The following is a 15,502-nucleotide window of genomic DNA, read 5'->3' on the forward strand; positions in this document are numbered from 1 at the left end:
TATGACACTCGGCTCTCCGGGCATCGGTTCAAAAGTCGGTTTTCACAGTGATTGCATAACCTTTCTATATGAGAAAGGCAATAAACGAAACCTGTAATGAATGAATGAATATATATACGAAAATTATTCCGAGGTGTATTAAAGCCTTACAGCACTTCAAGACTATTTCACATATTACATTAACTAAAACTTGTATTAGATTTCGAGTAATATATTCAATTCTTTTATTAACTTTTTTCAAACCTTTTTGCAGTTCGATTCGAATCTATTTTTTCCAATCCTTGTTTTTACTTTGCCAATTTTACATTCGCATACTTGAGAATTTGTTGTTTCAGATGACTTATTATATCATGTTGCTTTAACAATCCGGTTCATCCGCACGTCTATTAATGATAACTTCATTCTGACCATCATTGTTATCTCGTCGTCTCAGATAGGCATTATGGAGTCGGTCGTACATTTGTATTATGATAATATTATTGTATAAACACATACCAAACAGCAATCCGGCGAATCCAAAAATCTGCAGATAATGGAACTTTTGCCAAGACAGCAACAATGAAATTGCCCAAATAACCAAGGTTCGCACTGAGTCTAAAACCATACGTGTCGTTGCTGAAATTTCTTTAGTAACACTTATGCCTGCAAAGTTGAAGAACGCTATTGACACAATAGTTCCAATAATTGCCAGGATTAACTGATAGTTATTTTTCATTTGCACTAGTGCATCTGGTAAATCTTCAAGAACTCCACGAGCATTGTGATTGAACGGTGGAAATGTTGTTATAAAATACATAGGTACAAGCAGAACACCAAGGATGCTAAATCCAAAAAAACCTAGAAATAATTAATGGATATAAAATAGGTTTGGAAATATATTTTTCGAAAAAAAAGTTACCTTCCCATCCAACGGCTTGTAGTGCAGGAATATCTAGCCCTGCAACATAACGTTCCTCGTAAACCATTTGCACAGCAGTGATAATTTGCGCCAAAATTATCAGTAAATCTCCAGTTATTACATTATTCCTACTGTAAGTGCTACTATCGCCATCGTTTGATATAAAATCAGACAGTCCCACAACAGCTAGACCGACGATTATGAGAAGAATGCCCGTCCACTCTCTAGTAGCAAGTGTTCGGTTCAAGAATGCTACGCTTAAGATACCAACGAAAATAATAACAGATCCTACGGAAGAAATAACGAAGTAGTTAATAAAAATAAAAAAATGATTGTTTCAGTTGACAGTGACTAAACAGTTTGAGTTGAGGTTGAGTAATTTGATGAGATCAAATCAAATCAATTGACTGGTGGAATTGAAGGTTTGGCTCAGTTTAGTTCAGTCCGATCAAACGAAGCTCTCTCAGTAAACGTAGATGTCGAATTCGATGTTCCATGATTAATGGATTGATTTGTTTATCCTATACGTATTGAAAATTGCAGTTTGTGTCATTGCAACCATCCTTCCAGAAAATAGCACATAGAAATTACAAAAAATTTTTGCTCAAGTCAAAATCAAACATAATAAGTGAAATAAAATGTAATGGGATGATCTAGAAAACGACAAAATTGCATGTAAATGTTATGCACCAAATATACTGCCGCCCGACAGTATTATTAAGGCCATCATCATAAAGTAAGTAAACCTAGAGATCCCATAAATTATATTCCAGAAGAGACCATTGGTGAAACCGAAAGCGCCATCTGGTTCTAAATGGGTGTGCAAATGTCCACGCAAATATTTTTAACAGTTATAGCAGTGCAATAAATGTGAAAAATTAAAATGATTGAACTATCTGAGAATATGACCATTATGCGCGTGTTTGTTTTCTCTCATTGCACTCTCTTTCAGCGCACCTGTGGGACGAAGCGAGATTGTCGAGAACGAATTTCAACGGCGGCTTGTCCACGTTATACCAATACATGCGCGATCTTGGCGCTTCGTGGAAGCCGAAGAACGTAAAATGTTCCATTGGGGACGGGTATAGCGTGATGCCTTCCACGCAGCCCACTTACCTTACCTTACCTAACAGCTATAGGCCTGGGGTGTCCTTTGCTGTATCAAGAATACGTCTCCACATAACTCGGTCCATGGCTGCTCGTCGCCACCCACTCAAGGCACGGACGCTTCTGAGATCACCCTCTACTTGATCGATCCACCTTGCTCGCTACGCTCCTCTTCTTCTTGTACCGGTCGGATTAGATTCAAGAACCATTTTCACTGGGCTGTCGTCCGACATCCTTATGACATGCCCAGCCCATCGTAGCTGTCCCTACGATAGGTGGTTCTCCTAGCAGCTGTTGCAATTCGTGATTCATACGCCGTCTCCACGTTCCGTCTTCCATCTGCACTCCGCCATAGATGGGCCTCAGTACCTTTATTTCGAAAACACTGAGGTCGCGTTGGTCCTCTGCCAACACAGTCCAGGTCTCGTGGCCATAGAGAACAACCGGTCTAATAAGCGTTTTGTAGATGGTCAATTTCGTGCGGTGGCGTACTTTTCTCGATCGAAGGGTTTTTCTGAGTCCAAGTACGCACGCTTCCCTGCCAAAATACGTCTCTGAATTTCTCTGCTGGTGTCATTGTCGGCGGTCCCCAGTGAGCCCAAATACACAAACTCGACAACCACCTTGATATCGTCACCGTCTATCAGTATTCGTGATGGGAGGCGTAGTGTTTCTTCTCTAGAGCCTCTTCCTCTCATGTATTTTGTTTTCGACCCATTTATGGCCAGTCCGATACGCCTAGCTTCAGCTTTCAGTTCGATGTAGCTTTCCGTCATCTTCTCAAGGTTACGTGTTACAATATCAATATCGTAGGCGAAGCCAAAAAGTTGTACGGACTTTCGGTAGATCGTGCCACTCGTGTCGATCCTCGCTCTTCGAATCACACCTTCCAAGGCAATATTGAACAAGATACAAGATAGTCCATCATCTTGCCGTAGCCCTCTCCGAGATTCGAAGGGACTCGAGAGCGTCCCAGATACTCTGACGTAGCACATCACTCTATCCATCGTTGCTTTGACCAATCGCGTCAGTTTATCCGGGAAACCGTATTCGTGCATGATCTGCTATAGCTCTTCTCGATCGATTGTGTCGTATGCCGCTTTGAAGCCAATGAATAGGTGATGCGTGGGTACGTTGTATTCACGACACTTCTGGAGTACTTGTCTTATCGCGAATATGTGATCCGTAGTGGCGCGAGCTCCAGTAAATCCCGCTTGGTACGGCCCTACGAATTCCTTAGCTATTGGTGATAGACGACGGCAAAGGATTTGGGAGAGTACCTTGTAGGCGGCGTTGAGCAATGTGATTGTGCGGTAATTGCAACAATCTAGCTTTTCGCCCTTTTTGTAGACGGGACATACCACTCCATCCATCCATTCCTGCGGTAGAATCTCCTCCTCCCAAATCTTAGAAATCATCCAATGCAGCGCTGTAGCCAGTGCCTCTCCTCCATGTTTGAGCAGCTCGCCTGGTAACTGGTCATTGCCCGCGGCTTTGTTGTTCCTCAGCTTGCCGATCTCTTCACTTATCTCCGTCAGGGAATCTGTCGTCGGGTGAGCGTGCACCCAGATTGATTCCTGTGTCGTTCTCTGTATCCTGTGCTTCGCCATTCAGATGCTCGTCATAGTACTGCTTCCACCTGTCGATCACCTCACGTTCGTTCGTGAGAAAGTTACCACTGGTATCTCTGCACATTTCGGCCTGTGGCGTGAAGCCTCTACGTGAGCGTTTCAACTTCTCATAGAATTTCCGTGTATCATTTGCGCGGTACAGCAGTTCCATCGCTTCGCGATCTTGGTCTTCCTGGTGGCGCTTTTTCCTCCGGAAAACCGTGTTCTGTCTGTTCCGTGCCTGTCTGTATCGTTCCTCGTTCGTTCTAGTGCAGTGTTGCAGCATCCTCGCCCTTGCTGCATTCTTCTCTTCGACCAACTGCTGACATTCGTCGTAAAACCAGTCATTTCCTCGATTCGATAACCTCGTACCTAGTACGGTTGCACTACTCACGGCGGATCTTATATTCCTCCAGCTGTCTTCAAGAGTCGCCGCGCCAAGCTTCTCTTCCGTTGGTAGCACTTGCTCCAGTTGTTGCGTGTATTCCTCTGCAGTACGAACGCTACGTAGCTGCTCGAGATTGAATCCTGGCGTTCCTGTGCAACGAGTGTTGTGCACCGTCGATAGTTTTGAGCGCATACAAACTGCAACAAGGTAGTGGTCAGAATCAATGTTGGCACAGCGGTAGGTGCGGACATTGATGACGTCGGAGAAGAAGCGCCCGTCGATGAGAACGTGGTCGTTTTGATTTTCCGTATGTTGATCAGGTGCTTCGAACTACCATTCCTCGGGAGGCTGCTAAGTTCACGCATCGTTGGCCGATGTCGTTTGTTACCTCGTGCAGGCTCTCCAGCCCGATCACAGGCCTGTACATTGCCTCCCGGCCTACCTGAGCATTCATGTCGCCGATGACAAGTTTTACATCCCACCGTTGACAGCTGTCGTAGGTTCGTTCCAGCTGCGCGTAAAATGCTTCCTTCTCGTCATCGGGTCTCGTCTCATGTGGGCAGTGTACGTTGATGATGCTGTAATTGAAGAAACGGCTTCAATACGCACATCCTATCACTGATTGGCTGCCACCCAATCACGCGCTGGCGCATCTTGCCCAACACTACAAATCCTGTTCCTACACTCAGAAAAATCTTACAGTAACCGCAACCTGTGCCTCATGGTCATTTCAACTATATACTCAAATAATAGTAACGACCATGATATCAGATTATTCACCATCCGTATTGTAATAAGCACTAGAGCAAAAAATCTACTGCTTGACTATACTATTTGTTTTTATGACTTTTCTGGCGTGGTAATTCTGACACTCATTAAAATAAGAACGAAAAAGTCCCAATGACAATTACAAGTAAGGTGAAATTGAACTTTCAGTCACCATCAAGTTAGGTCCAACTGATATAGTAATGACTACCATGTGAGTAAGTTCTTCTTCAGAATATAATAATGTTACCATAAATAAACATATAGTTGGATAGAGATTGTCAAGTTTGAAAGCACTATACATATTGTTCATATCAAAATAATTTATGTAGAAATAACAGCGTCGTATGGTGTTTTTCAACCGACTATGCATTTTCTTAGTGCGACTATACGAATTGTCAATCAACACGTCTGCTTTTTCTAGTGTCACATGAAGCTTCATTACAGCGGCAGATTTCATATTCCAACGATGAAATTGCGATGTCTTGTATAAGTGTATAATTTTGAAATAGTGTGCAGTTCTACTTCAGTATTGGTATTGCAGGTGAGTAAATTTCATAAGAAATAATGATAAAGGAAAAAATGTTACATATTGTTTCAAAACATGGAGAACTCTATTCGGAGCATCGTAAACACTTGGCATATTAATATCTCTAGCGGATATGGGAGGTTTTCCGGAAATAATATCCAAAAAATTTCTGAGTTTTCCGTTAAGTTTCTGTGTAAATACTTCTATTAGTAATTTTTATATAACGTTTTTATAGGAACACTTCTATAGGAATAGTATTATTCCCCAAGAAATTCGCTGGTAAAAAACCCGAACGATTCCATAGCAGAAACATTAAAATGTTGAAGAGAGCAACGAGTTGAGGATTTTGAATGCCTACAAGCGTTAAAAAAACAAGCTCTTGCGCTAACTAGTGAAGGTAAATTTATCATCATAGAAAAGTTGAAAGTAACGAATATTCAAAATAAAAATCAATTGCTAGAAGTCACTCGTTTCATTGCTAAACAAAATTGGCTCAGATTCAGAAATACTATAAAGTTTTAAAATTTTATAGATAATGTTAAATCAGTGAAAAATGTATTAGAAATATAAAGCAGGTTTTAATGTATTCTTGTTATTTTTGCATCAAAATTTCAATTAATAAATCTTTTGAACATTTTTGCATGTTCGAATGATCTTCACCATTGTCAAATTAACCAGATTTCCGTGTTTCGAAAGAACCAGACGTGAAATGTCAAAAATACCATGGCACTAGTTAAAACAATAAGTACAATGTAAAAATAAGATGCTTTCACGGTTATGATAAACATTCCAATTGTAGTAGTTATTCATACCATATACAGTTCAATATTACTATTCAAGAGCCAAAACCATTCATAGTAAAAGTGAGCTTGCATATTGTCAACATCATCTGATTTCATTGTGTGCTGAAAACCACTGTACTCGTATGATTAAACTAACCTCCCATATGGTAGCTGTTACCATCTTATTTTTCTGAGTGTAGAACGTTGGTTCTGCCACAGCTCTGGTAGAAGGTAGCCGCTCGATGCCCACTTTTACACACCTTCTGTCCCGTCCAACAAAGTTCCTGCAATGCTACGACATCGAAGCCGCTGATTAGAAGCTCATCATGCAGCATTCGCTCGTATCCTGGGAAGCCAAGGGATTTGCAGTTCCATGTGCCATATTCCAATCGTCCTTATTTCGTCGCGTAGGTCTTTGCCGATTATTCCGAGTCGTATTTATATCCTGATTATTCGTAACAAGTGTTTTCCGGGCGGCTTGTTAGGCCTGCACCAACCTCCTGTCTCGCCGGAGGGCCATCGTGTCAGCACTGTTTAGAGTCCCACACTGACACAAGGACGGTAATCAGCCGCTCCTAACATGGGGAACAGACGCTGTTTCGAGCCGCCCCAACATGGGGAACAGACGCTCGGGTAGGCTTGCTCTCTGTAAAAAGAAAGTAAGCCCCCCTTCCCTGTCAGCATACGACCAAGGTCCCACCGGGGTTCGATTATCGCACAGATGGTTGAATCGATTTTCACAACTCAAATTTTTTTGACACATACTCATGAGCTCGATGAACTGTGTCGAGTGATATAGAACACTTAGCCCTTCGGGCCAATTTCCACTAGTCAATTTTTCAAGTGATTGTATAAACTTTCTATATGAGAAAGGCAATAAGTGTACTTTTATAGAAAAGCATCGTTTTAATGATCTTGTATTAACACTAACAAGTAGGTATAAATTGAATAAAAGCATTAAAAATTTACATAGTTTTCACCTGAAAAATATAAATTTGAATGTGGCAATCCTGCACGCTATACGAAATTGAACAGAGCACGCTACGAATGGAGAAAAGGCACACGTAACGTCACCTACTAGTTTTGCATCGTCATCGTCATGAATGACGATTTGAATGTTTTGACACTCATCGCCCTATAATTTCGGAACCCGAAGTTGGTTCAGGCTGAAATTACACAGTATATTAAAAGACAATGAGAGCTTTAATTTGAATAACTCGTGGAAATCGGCTGAACCGTTGCTGAGAAATCGAAGTGAGTTTCGTTTTATGAGATTTGCTTTACTATTATCGGTGCTTTTGGATGCGGAAACCGGGGAATAGTAGTCCCAAAGTAGTTTATATATTACCTAACTAACGAGATCTGCCAAATAGTTGAATTTAGTAGTGAATTTTACAAAAATGTGCACCTTGTTTCGCCATCGCTTGTGAAAAAATACTCATGTAATTTACAATTTTCACTAATCGCACTATAATACCGGAACCGGAAGTTTGATCTAGATCAACTTTTCTGAAACTTTTTAAAGAATTTTAGGACCATCAATTTGCTTCTTAGTTTGTGAAAATCGGTTAAGAAATTTACGAGAAAATTGATTGCGAATTTTTTCATAAATTTGCACATTTTTCTTGTGACTCCTGAACCGGAAGTCGGATCCAAATGAAATTCAGGAAAATTGTATGAGGCTATAAGACCTTTCATTTGAATCTAAGTTTGTGAAAATCGGTTCAGCCATCTCTGAGAAACGTGTGTGTTTTTTCCTTTTTGGTTCATATCACCGAAAGATCCAAATGAAACTAAAGAACTTTGTATGGGACCTTAAGACCTTGCATTTGAATCCGATTTTGTGAAAATCGGTTCAGCCGTCTCAGAGAAAATTGAGTGACATTATTTGTCACATACACACACACATACATACATACATACATTTGTGATCTTGACGAACTGAGTCAAATGATATATACTAAGGTCTCTTTTTACACGTTTTTTTTTCGCACGGTTTTTCTATACACGGCTTTTTTTACACGGATTCCGGAATTAACACGGTTTTTATTTACACGGTTTTCGCAATTAACACGGTTTCTGATGAGAGTTTAAAAAGCACTGTCATTTGTTTTTTGAGAAAAAAATTTAAAAAAGGGAACAGGTTGTCTGTAAGAAAACGATTATGCGAGCGAATTTAAAGTTTGAAAGTTAACTAAAATCATTCATTCAACAATTCACGGGATCATTGAATGTCGTTCCATAAAATGATTAATCAGTCTTTAGATCTTGAATCCCTATTATACGACAACGTCTCTTCTGCTCAGTTGTGGTGTATGATGTCAGCATCGTCATTGATATCATCGAGAATTTCGTAGCGTTGAAGAACTAGTCGGATTTACTAATCTCGTCAACTCTTCGTCATATCAAACAGTACAGTATATTATACCCATTTGAATTCTATAGCTCTAGTAGTATTATGATTTACGCCGATGATATGAGTTTCTTCAGTATGACACATAGTAATAACTGTTCTAATTTGATCCATATTCATCTCTATGAATTCTTCCCCTCTGATTATGTCGCTGCGTGCATAGATCTTCACCCAATACCCATGTCTTCCCTCTCAGTTTAGTTGAGAATTACTGTTAAGATTGTTAGTGTTTACTACACATCGCACCTTCGGAATTGAATATTCTCAAGCTTTTTTTGTAGTGAAAGTGTTTATGGGTTCTAATTGTACGTATTATCGTTCTTTTGAAAACTGAATGCAATATACAGAAGGCATGAGTTATATTTTCACAGTTATGTGCACCTTGCATAAAATTGGGGGTTAAAAAATAATCTTTTTCCCCTTCAAATGATCAAAAGTTATATTTCATCCAAAACAAAATAAAACAAATAATCAAATCTGCGGTTTTTGGAATTATAACGTCAAATTTTCCACGCGGTTTTTTTTGCACGGTTTCCGCAATTAACACGGTTTTCTTTTACACGGATTTTTTAACACGGTACGTAACCCCCGTGTAAAATGACACTCAGTCCTCCGGGCCTCAGTTGTAAAGTAGGTTTTCACAGCGATTTCATAGCCTTTCTATATGAGAAAGGCAAAAATTATTGGGAATGTAAACAAATCCAATTTCCAAATCGTATTACAAACAAGGCATTTTAAAGCGATTTTTTCCTTCGGTTTCGGTTCGAATTCAATTATACCGAGAAACATGACAGAAAAACTAAGTTACTCGCATTGATCGGCACTAATGCAAGGGCCAATGTAAAAAAAGTCCTTATTCCTGGTTTTCAGCAACGAAACATCTCCCACTAATCTACATAACATTTATATTGGATCATAGCAACCAACGATCATATAACAACTGTCATGATTCTAATTGTATTCATTCTTTAAATGATTTCCAATAAAGCGACAGCCAGAAGTATTCAATCCGATAGTTTCATTCCGGAAATTTCCGGATACAACATTTGGCAACGAGAATTAAGAACCTGAAGCAATGACGGACCCCGAAGAAGAAATTCTCCAGATGGCGGCTCTCCTTCAGAAGTTAGCACAACTCACTCCAACGCCTAACAACCCGGATCAAACACTTGAGGCCTTAGCAACCAACATCAGCAAATTTTCTTTCGATCCAGAAAATGGAGTTACATTCGAAAAATGGTACAGCCGATACGCGGACTTTTTCTATTCGGACGCCAAGAACCTGGAAGATGCCGCAAAAGTTCGTTTGCTGCTGAGGATCACATACACGGTATACCAACTACATTCTACCAAAGGTTCCCTAAAATATATCAGCTTTACTGACACGTCAACATCATTAAGAAGATTTTCGGATCGCAAATGTCTGTCTTCAACAAGCGCTACCAGTATCTGCAGTTGATGAAATCAGAAGTCGAAGACATTATCAGTTACGGAGGGAAGGTAAATCGTGTATGTGAGAACTTCGATTTCAAGAACATGAAAATTGACCAGTTCAAGAGCTTGGTGTTTGTCTGTGGCCTTAAAGCGCACTGCTACACAAACATACGAGCCAGGTTACTTTCTTGCATTGAGGCTGAAACAGCAGGAGCTCCTGTAACACTCCAGAATCTGATTGATGACTATCAATCACAAGGCGGACACATCCATGATCGAAAGTCAATCAAGCTCGAAGCAGTGCGCGCAGTCCAAGAGAAGGAAAATTCTCATCAGGAGCAGTCTTCAAAATTGGAGGGTAAAACACCTCGCAAACCTTGTTAGCAATGCGGCCAAATACACTTCGTTCGAGATTGTCCTTTCTCGAACCACCAATGCAAACAGAGCAACCGCAGGGGTCACAAAGAAAGGATACTGTAATTGTTTTTCCAGGACAAAATCAGTTTCTTTTGATGAAGAGAAGAAGTTTCCGAACAGATCAAGAAAATCTGTTAGAGCCAAATCCCGAAGAATATTTATTGTGAACCACATCGCTCAACACTCAAGCAAGCGAAAGTACGCGACTACCATCATTAACGGCGTGGAAGTCAAGCTGCAGTTAGACCTAGCAAGCGACATCACAGTGATATCTAAGCGAACCTGGAACTCGCTAGGCAAACCTTCTATCAAGAAACCAAAGATTCATGACATGAACGCATCGGGAAAGCCGCTCAATTTATTTGGCGAGTCTCATTGCGACGTCACCATCAACGGTAACACTAAATAAGGAAGATGTTTCGTCGCACGTCTATCAATCTCAATATTAGCAGCCAATGGACGAGCTACTGAAGAAGGAACAAAGTGGCAATGGACTCCAGAGTGTCAACGCGCTTTTAATCAATTCAAGACAGCGCTTCAGTCAAATTTGCTGCTAACTCACTACGATCCTAAGCTACCCATCATCGTAGCAGCTGACGCATCAAATACTGGAATCGGTGCAGTAAATTTTCATCAGTTCTCCGATGGAAGGATGAAGGCTATTCAACATGCTTTAAGAACGCTCGCTCCCGCAGAGCGGAACTATGGGCAACCTGAAAAAGAAGCACTCGCGTTAGTCTATGCAGTAACAAAGTTCCACAAGTTTTTGCTAGGACGTCATTTCACAATGCTGACTGACCACAAGCCGCTACTGTCTATTTTCGGTTCCAAGAAAGGCAAACATACTGCAACGTTGGGCGCCTACAATGCTGAATTACGATTTTGCGATTCAACATGTATCAACGAGCGATTTCGGTTGCGCAGATATCTTGTCTAGGCTTATCGACCGAACCAACCAACCAGAAGAAAATTACGTCATCGCAGCACTCACTCTAGATGAAGACTTATCAAAAATTCTTTTCGATGCTACAGAAAAGGTTCCGGTTTCATTTTCAGCATTGCGAAAAGCAACATTAACCAATATCACACTTCAAACTGTTATCAAGCACATTCGTGAAGGATGGCTTTACTGCTCCAAGAAATCGCTAAATCGACGACAAAAACCACCATAGAACTACACTCTTTGCAACATTCGGCAATCCAGAAGTAATAGTGTCTGACAATGGAACTCAACTTTCCAGCCACGCATTTCAAGCTTTTTGAGCAGCTCAAGGAATACGTTATATTCGTATCGCTCCTTACCATCCGCAATCCAACGATTTAGCCGAAAGATTCGTGAATACTTTAAAGAGAAGCCTTCGGAAAATGCACCGTTCTACTCCTACCAGTGACTTGAACGGCAAAGCTCCCACTGAATTGATGTTCGGCAGACCAATACGTACTGTATCGTCATTGCTCAAACCGACTAAATGCTCCACTAACTCCACATTCAGAAACAGGTGATTTGGATTCCGAACTCTTCGGAACCTCTCTTCCGAACTCTTTTCCAAACCTAGGTAATTTGGATTCCGAACTCTTTTTGAATGTTTGTTGCCTTTCGTTCCGCTCACAACGTGGGGTATATCGCATCAAACGACACAGCCAGACACTAGTAGTTCAAACACAATAGGTATGGGGTTGGAACTTCTAACTTGGTGCCTAAAAAAGCATTAGACACAGCTGCGGTGTCAGTAGTTTGAGAATAATCGCCCTTATTCTGAATAACGACGTATTGATTTTTCGATCGAATGTGGTTCGATCGAATCATAGCTACCTTTGATTTTGCTAGCATTATGGGGAATACAAATGAAATACGAGGGAAAAAACGATACGACGTTATTCAGAATAAGGGCGAATAATCGCGTGATCAGATCTAGGCGGAAATATTTGAATTCTATTTTGCCGGTGTCAGTAGCAAAGTGTGGTGAAGAACTACACTTGTTAAACAGCCATACTTGGGGACTCGAATTTAATGTTCGACCGCTTGAAGTAGAAGGTAAAATAGAATTCATTTCTTTCATCTGATCATGCTTATATGAGCCTGCCTAGGCTAGCTTTTCCGTTCTAAATTTATAACTGATTCAATCTAGAATACCTATCCGACTTTTCATTTCCTATTTTTCGTCTCTCTCAGTTAATGCTTGCCGAAAAGAACCAATCAAAATCGATATAATAGACATTATGCGGCAATTAAAACCAAATAACATAGACTTCTTTTTTGTTTGTCTGTTGACAAACGAATGAGAACGTTCACGGTCCATATTGTTGAATATAGATATAAGTTAGAATTCACCATTTATATAGTTTTGTTTTAAATGAATTAAATATCGTTTAGTTTCGAGGTCATCTTTTAGTTCAGTGTAGGAGTTGTTTTAGTACAAATCGAGTAAACAACAACAGACGGAATAAAGTTAAAGTGAATGCTGGCATTCTCGTTTAGTTCCTGAACCTGGAAAGTTATATTTAGTTTTGTCTCCCGAAAGTTTCCCTGCTTGGACGGTTTGGACAATCACTGGATCTGCTGGATAGTCGCTTGAAGAGCTGGTCATCATCTGGATTGGTTTTCACCTAGTTCGTCTTCTCTGCCTTTTCCTGACAAAGGATAAATTCTAAAAGGTGAGTTAAGTTTCGCTGATAAAGCGAATAATTTAACAGTGGCGACGAGGAAAAGCGAATTCATTTAATCTCTATTTCACGGTTTCAAAAGCAAAAAAAGTTACCGTAGTGGTACCAATTTGTCTCATTATTAAAGAAGGCTCTTTGGGTACAGTTTTTCTGCAAATCATACGGTAAAGTGTAAAAAAAACGTAAGTAGAGTGAAATATTTTACAAATCGTGTTCGGAGGAATTAAATATTTTGCCATTTTGTTTAGTGGCGTTAGTTTTTCATTGTTCTTTAGTTTGGACAAATTGCATGACAATGAAGCTATTGTATATGCGGCCATATTAAGAGTGTTTTTTTTTTGTAGGTTTAGGATTGTAACGGATTATATATTCAAAAGGACGCCAAAGGGTGAATACTAAAACGGATCGGCAATTGTCGAGGAAAAAAAAGCGGAAAGCGGAAAATTGAAAAATACGACGGCTAATTGGCTGAGTGGCTGACAGTAAAAGGATATCTGGGTGTTATATCATTTATTCATATTCAAAATTATTTCACATTCTGTTAAATATTGATATATAACGTTTTTTGGTCTTTCACGCGATTGAATATTGTTGAGTTTCATTCAGATATCAGTATTTTATTCGTTCGTTCATATATATTAAATTATTTATTTTGTATTTTATTAAATACAAATTCATTTTAATTCAGAATGGCTCAAATGAGCATTACTATTGAACCCTTCCGTAAAGGATGTTATTTTACGGAATGGGCTGTGCGCCTAGATTATTTTTTCATCGTTAATAAAGTACCAATGGACGACAGAAAAGCACATTTCATTGCTCTGTCTGGTCCAGCTGTGTATACAGAGCTGAAATTGATTTATCCCAACGGCAATTTGAATGATGCAACTTTTGCTGATATTATTAGTAAACTAAAAGCGCGGTTCGATAAAACGGAATCTGATTTGATTCAAAGGTTAAAGTTTAATAACAGATCGCTTCAGCCAAATGAATCTTTAGAGGATTTTGTGCTAGCTTTAAAGCTGCAAGCCGAATTTTGCGCTTTGGAAATTTTAAGGAAGCAGCCATTATTGATAGGATTATCTCAGGGATTCGGGACAATGGGTTACGAAAAAAATAATAAATGAAAACATGCCATCTCTTGAGGCAACTGAAAGGTTCCTGGCTACTTGGGAGATGGCTGATACAAATGCAAAAAGTTTCATGGTTAATACACCGATAGATCAAGATCGTATTGCTTATCATAATACTGCGTTTAAGGTGAAATGTAGCGGAATGCGAAAATCGCGTTTTTGATCAATTATTCAAAAATTAGACCGATTTTCGAAAAACCAAAAACACTTAAGTTTTCGAAATCAAATTTATCATAACTAAGTATTCTTAGAATTTTGAAATTTTGCTTTGCCGAGCCGTAATTGGTTTTTGAAATGTATAAACGGTCACTGTTCCGTTCCACGGGGATGGTTTTAGAACTGAAAAGTAGTATTTGTAGCAGAATTTCACAAAGAATCTGAAAATGCAACTCAAAATTATAAAATATTAGCTAAAACAACCGAAATTTGAAAAAGTTTAGATAAACTTTTCCGCATTTTTTTTATTGCTTACGCGCTGCTGTTTCGTATTGAGGTGGTGTGCGAAATGCACGGTGGGCACGGTGGCATTATATCGTAAGCAAAAATTACATATAAAATAATGACGCGAATTTATGCAGCATTGGGTTTTGTGTTGAAATAGAAACGAGTTGAAAACAATAAAATGGGTATTGTAAGAAATTGTTTATTTTCTAAGTAACATTCATTTATAATGCTAATAATGTCCAATTCTGTTGAGTTCAATGCATTGATGTTGCTGAAGCAATAAATCCTGGCTGTGTGATATCGTATAACAGGTATTATTTTAGATTGTAGCAAGCTACTGAATGAAATGAATACAAGCCAAGTATTATCGTTCATTAACATGATATACAAACAAAGTGATAAACATTGAGGGTAAGCTTTGAGCCAGTCAGCATGGAAAACTAATTGGAATTCATTGGTTTTCCAATTATTATGAATACAATGAATCAACGCTTGATTTTGCTTTCAAAATCGATTGAATAATAAAGAACTACGAAATAATTTTATATTCAATTTCGATCCCCAAATATGTGCTTGAGAAAAGATTCACTAAATAATTTTAACTGCATGGTATGATGAACTATTAGTTATAATTGGAATGTATTAAAAATGTAATCTATGAAATTATTATTTGATGATTTCTGGCACCGGAGGCCAGAGGCTGTTTGGTCTTCGGTTCGTTATCGTTGAAACAGACATTTCTAGACTATATAATTCCGAAAGTCGCTTCCGGAAAAAAGTTAATGGTAGTTTATGGTACTATAAAGTTTGTTCATTTCAATCTAAGTTCTCACAACCCAAGCTAGTGATGTCCGAGAAAATGTGCCGCTTTTTATTATTGCACACATGAGTCGGCCTCTTTGGCTTGATTTGAAATTT

General features: G+C 39.2%; 1 protein-coding gene across 2 annotated transcripts in view; it reads right to left on the bottom strand.

Moving 5' to 3' along the window:
• Window positions 1-200: 200 nt before the first annotated feature.
• The window catches only part of LOC131432516 (solute carrier family 35 member F6), a 34,982-nt gene continuing 19,680 nt past the window's right edge, over window positions 201-15,502 (bottom strand). For both annotated transcript variants that reach the window (XM_058598846.1, XM_058598845.1), the window contains 2 exons: window positions 899-1,186; window positions 201-837 (listed from right to left, as the gene is read on the bottom strand). In XM_058598846.1, coding sequence (XP_058454829.1) covers window positions 359-837; window positions 899-1,186 — 767 coding nt within the window. In that variant the 3' untranslated portion in view covers window positions 201-358. The remainder of the gene's footprint in view (window positions 838-898; window positions 1,187-15,502) is intronic.

The sequence above is a fragment of the Malaya genurostris genome, chromosome 2, assembly GCF_030247185.1.
Source record: "Malaya genurostris strain Urasoe2022 chromosome 2, Malgen_1.1, whole genome shotgun sequence".
NCBI classification, from domain to species: domain Eukaryota; kingdom Metazoa; phylum Arthropoda; class Insecta; order Diptera; family Culicidae; genus Malaya; species Malaya genurostris.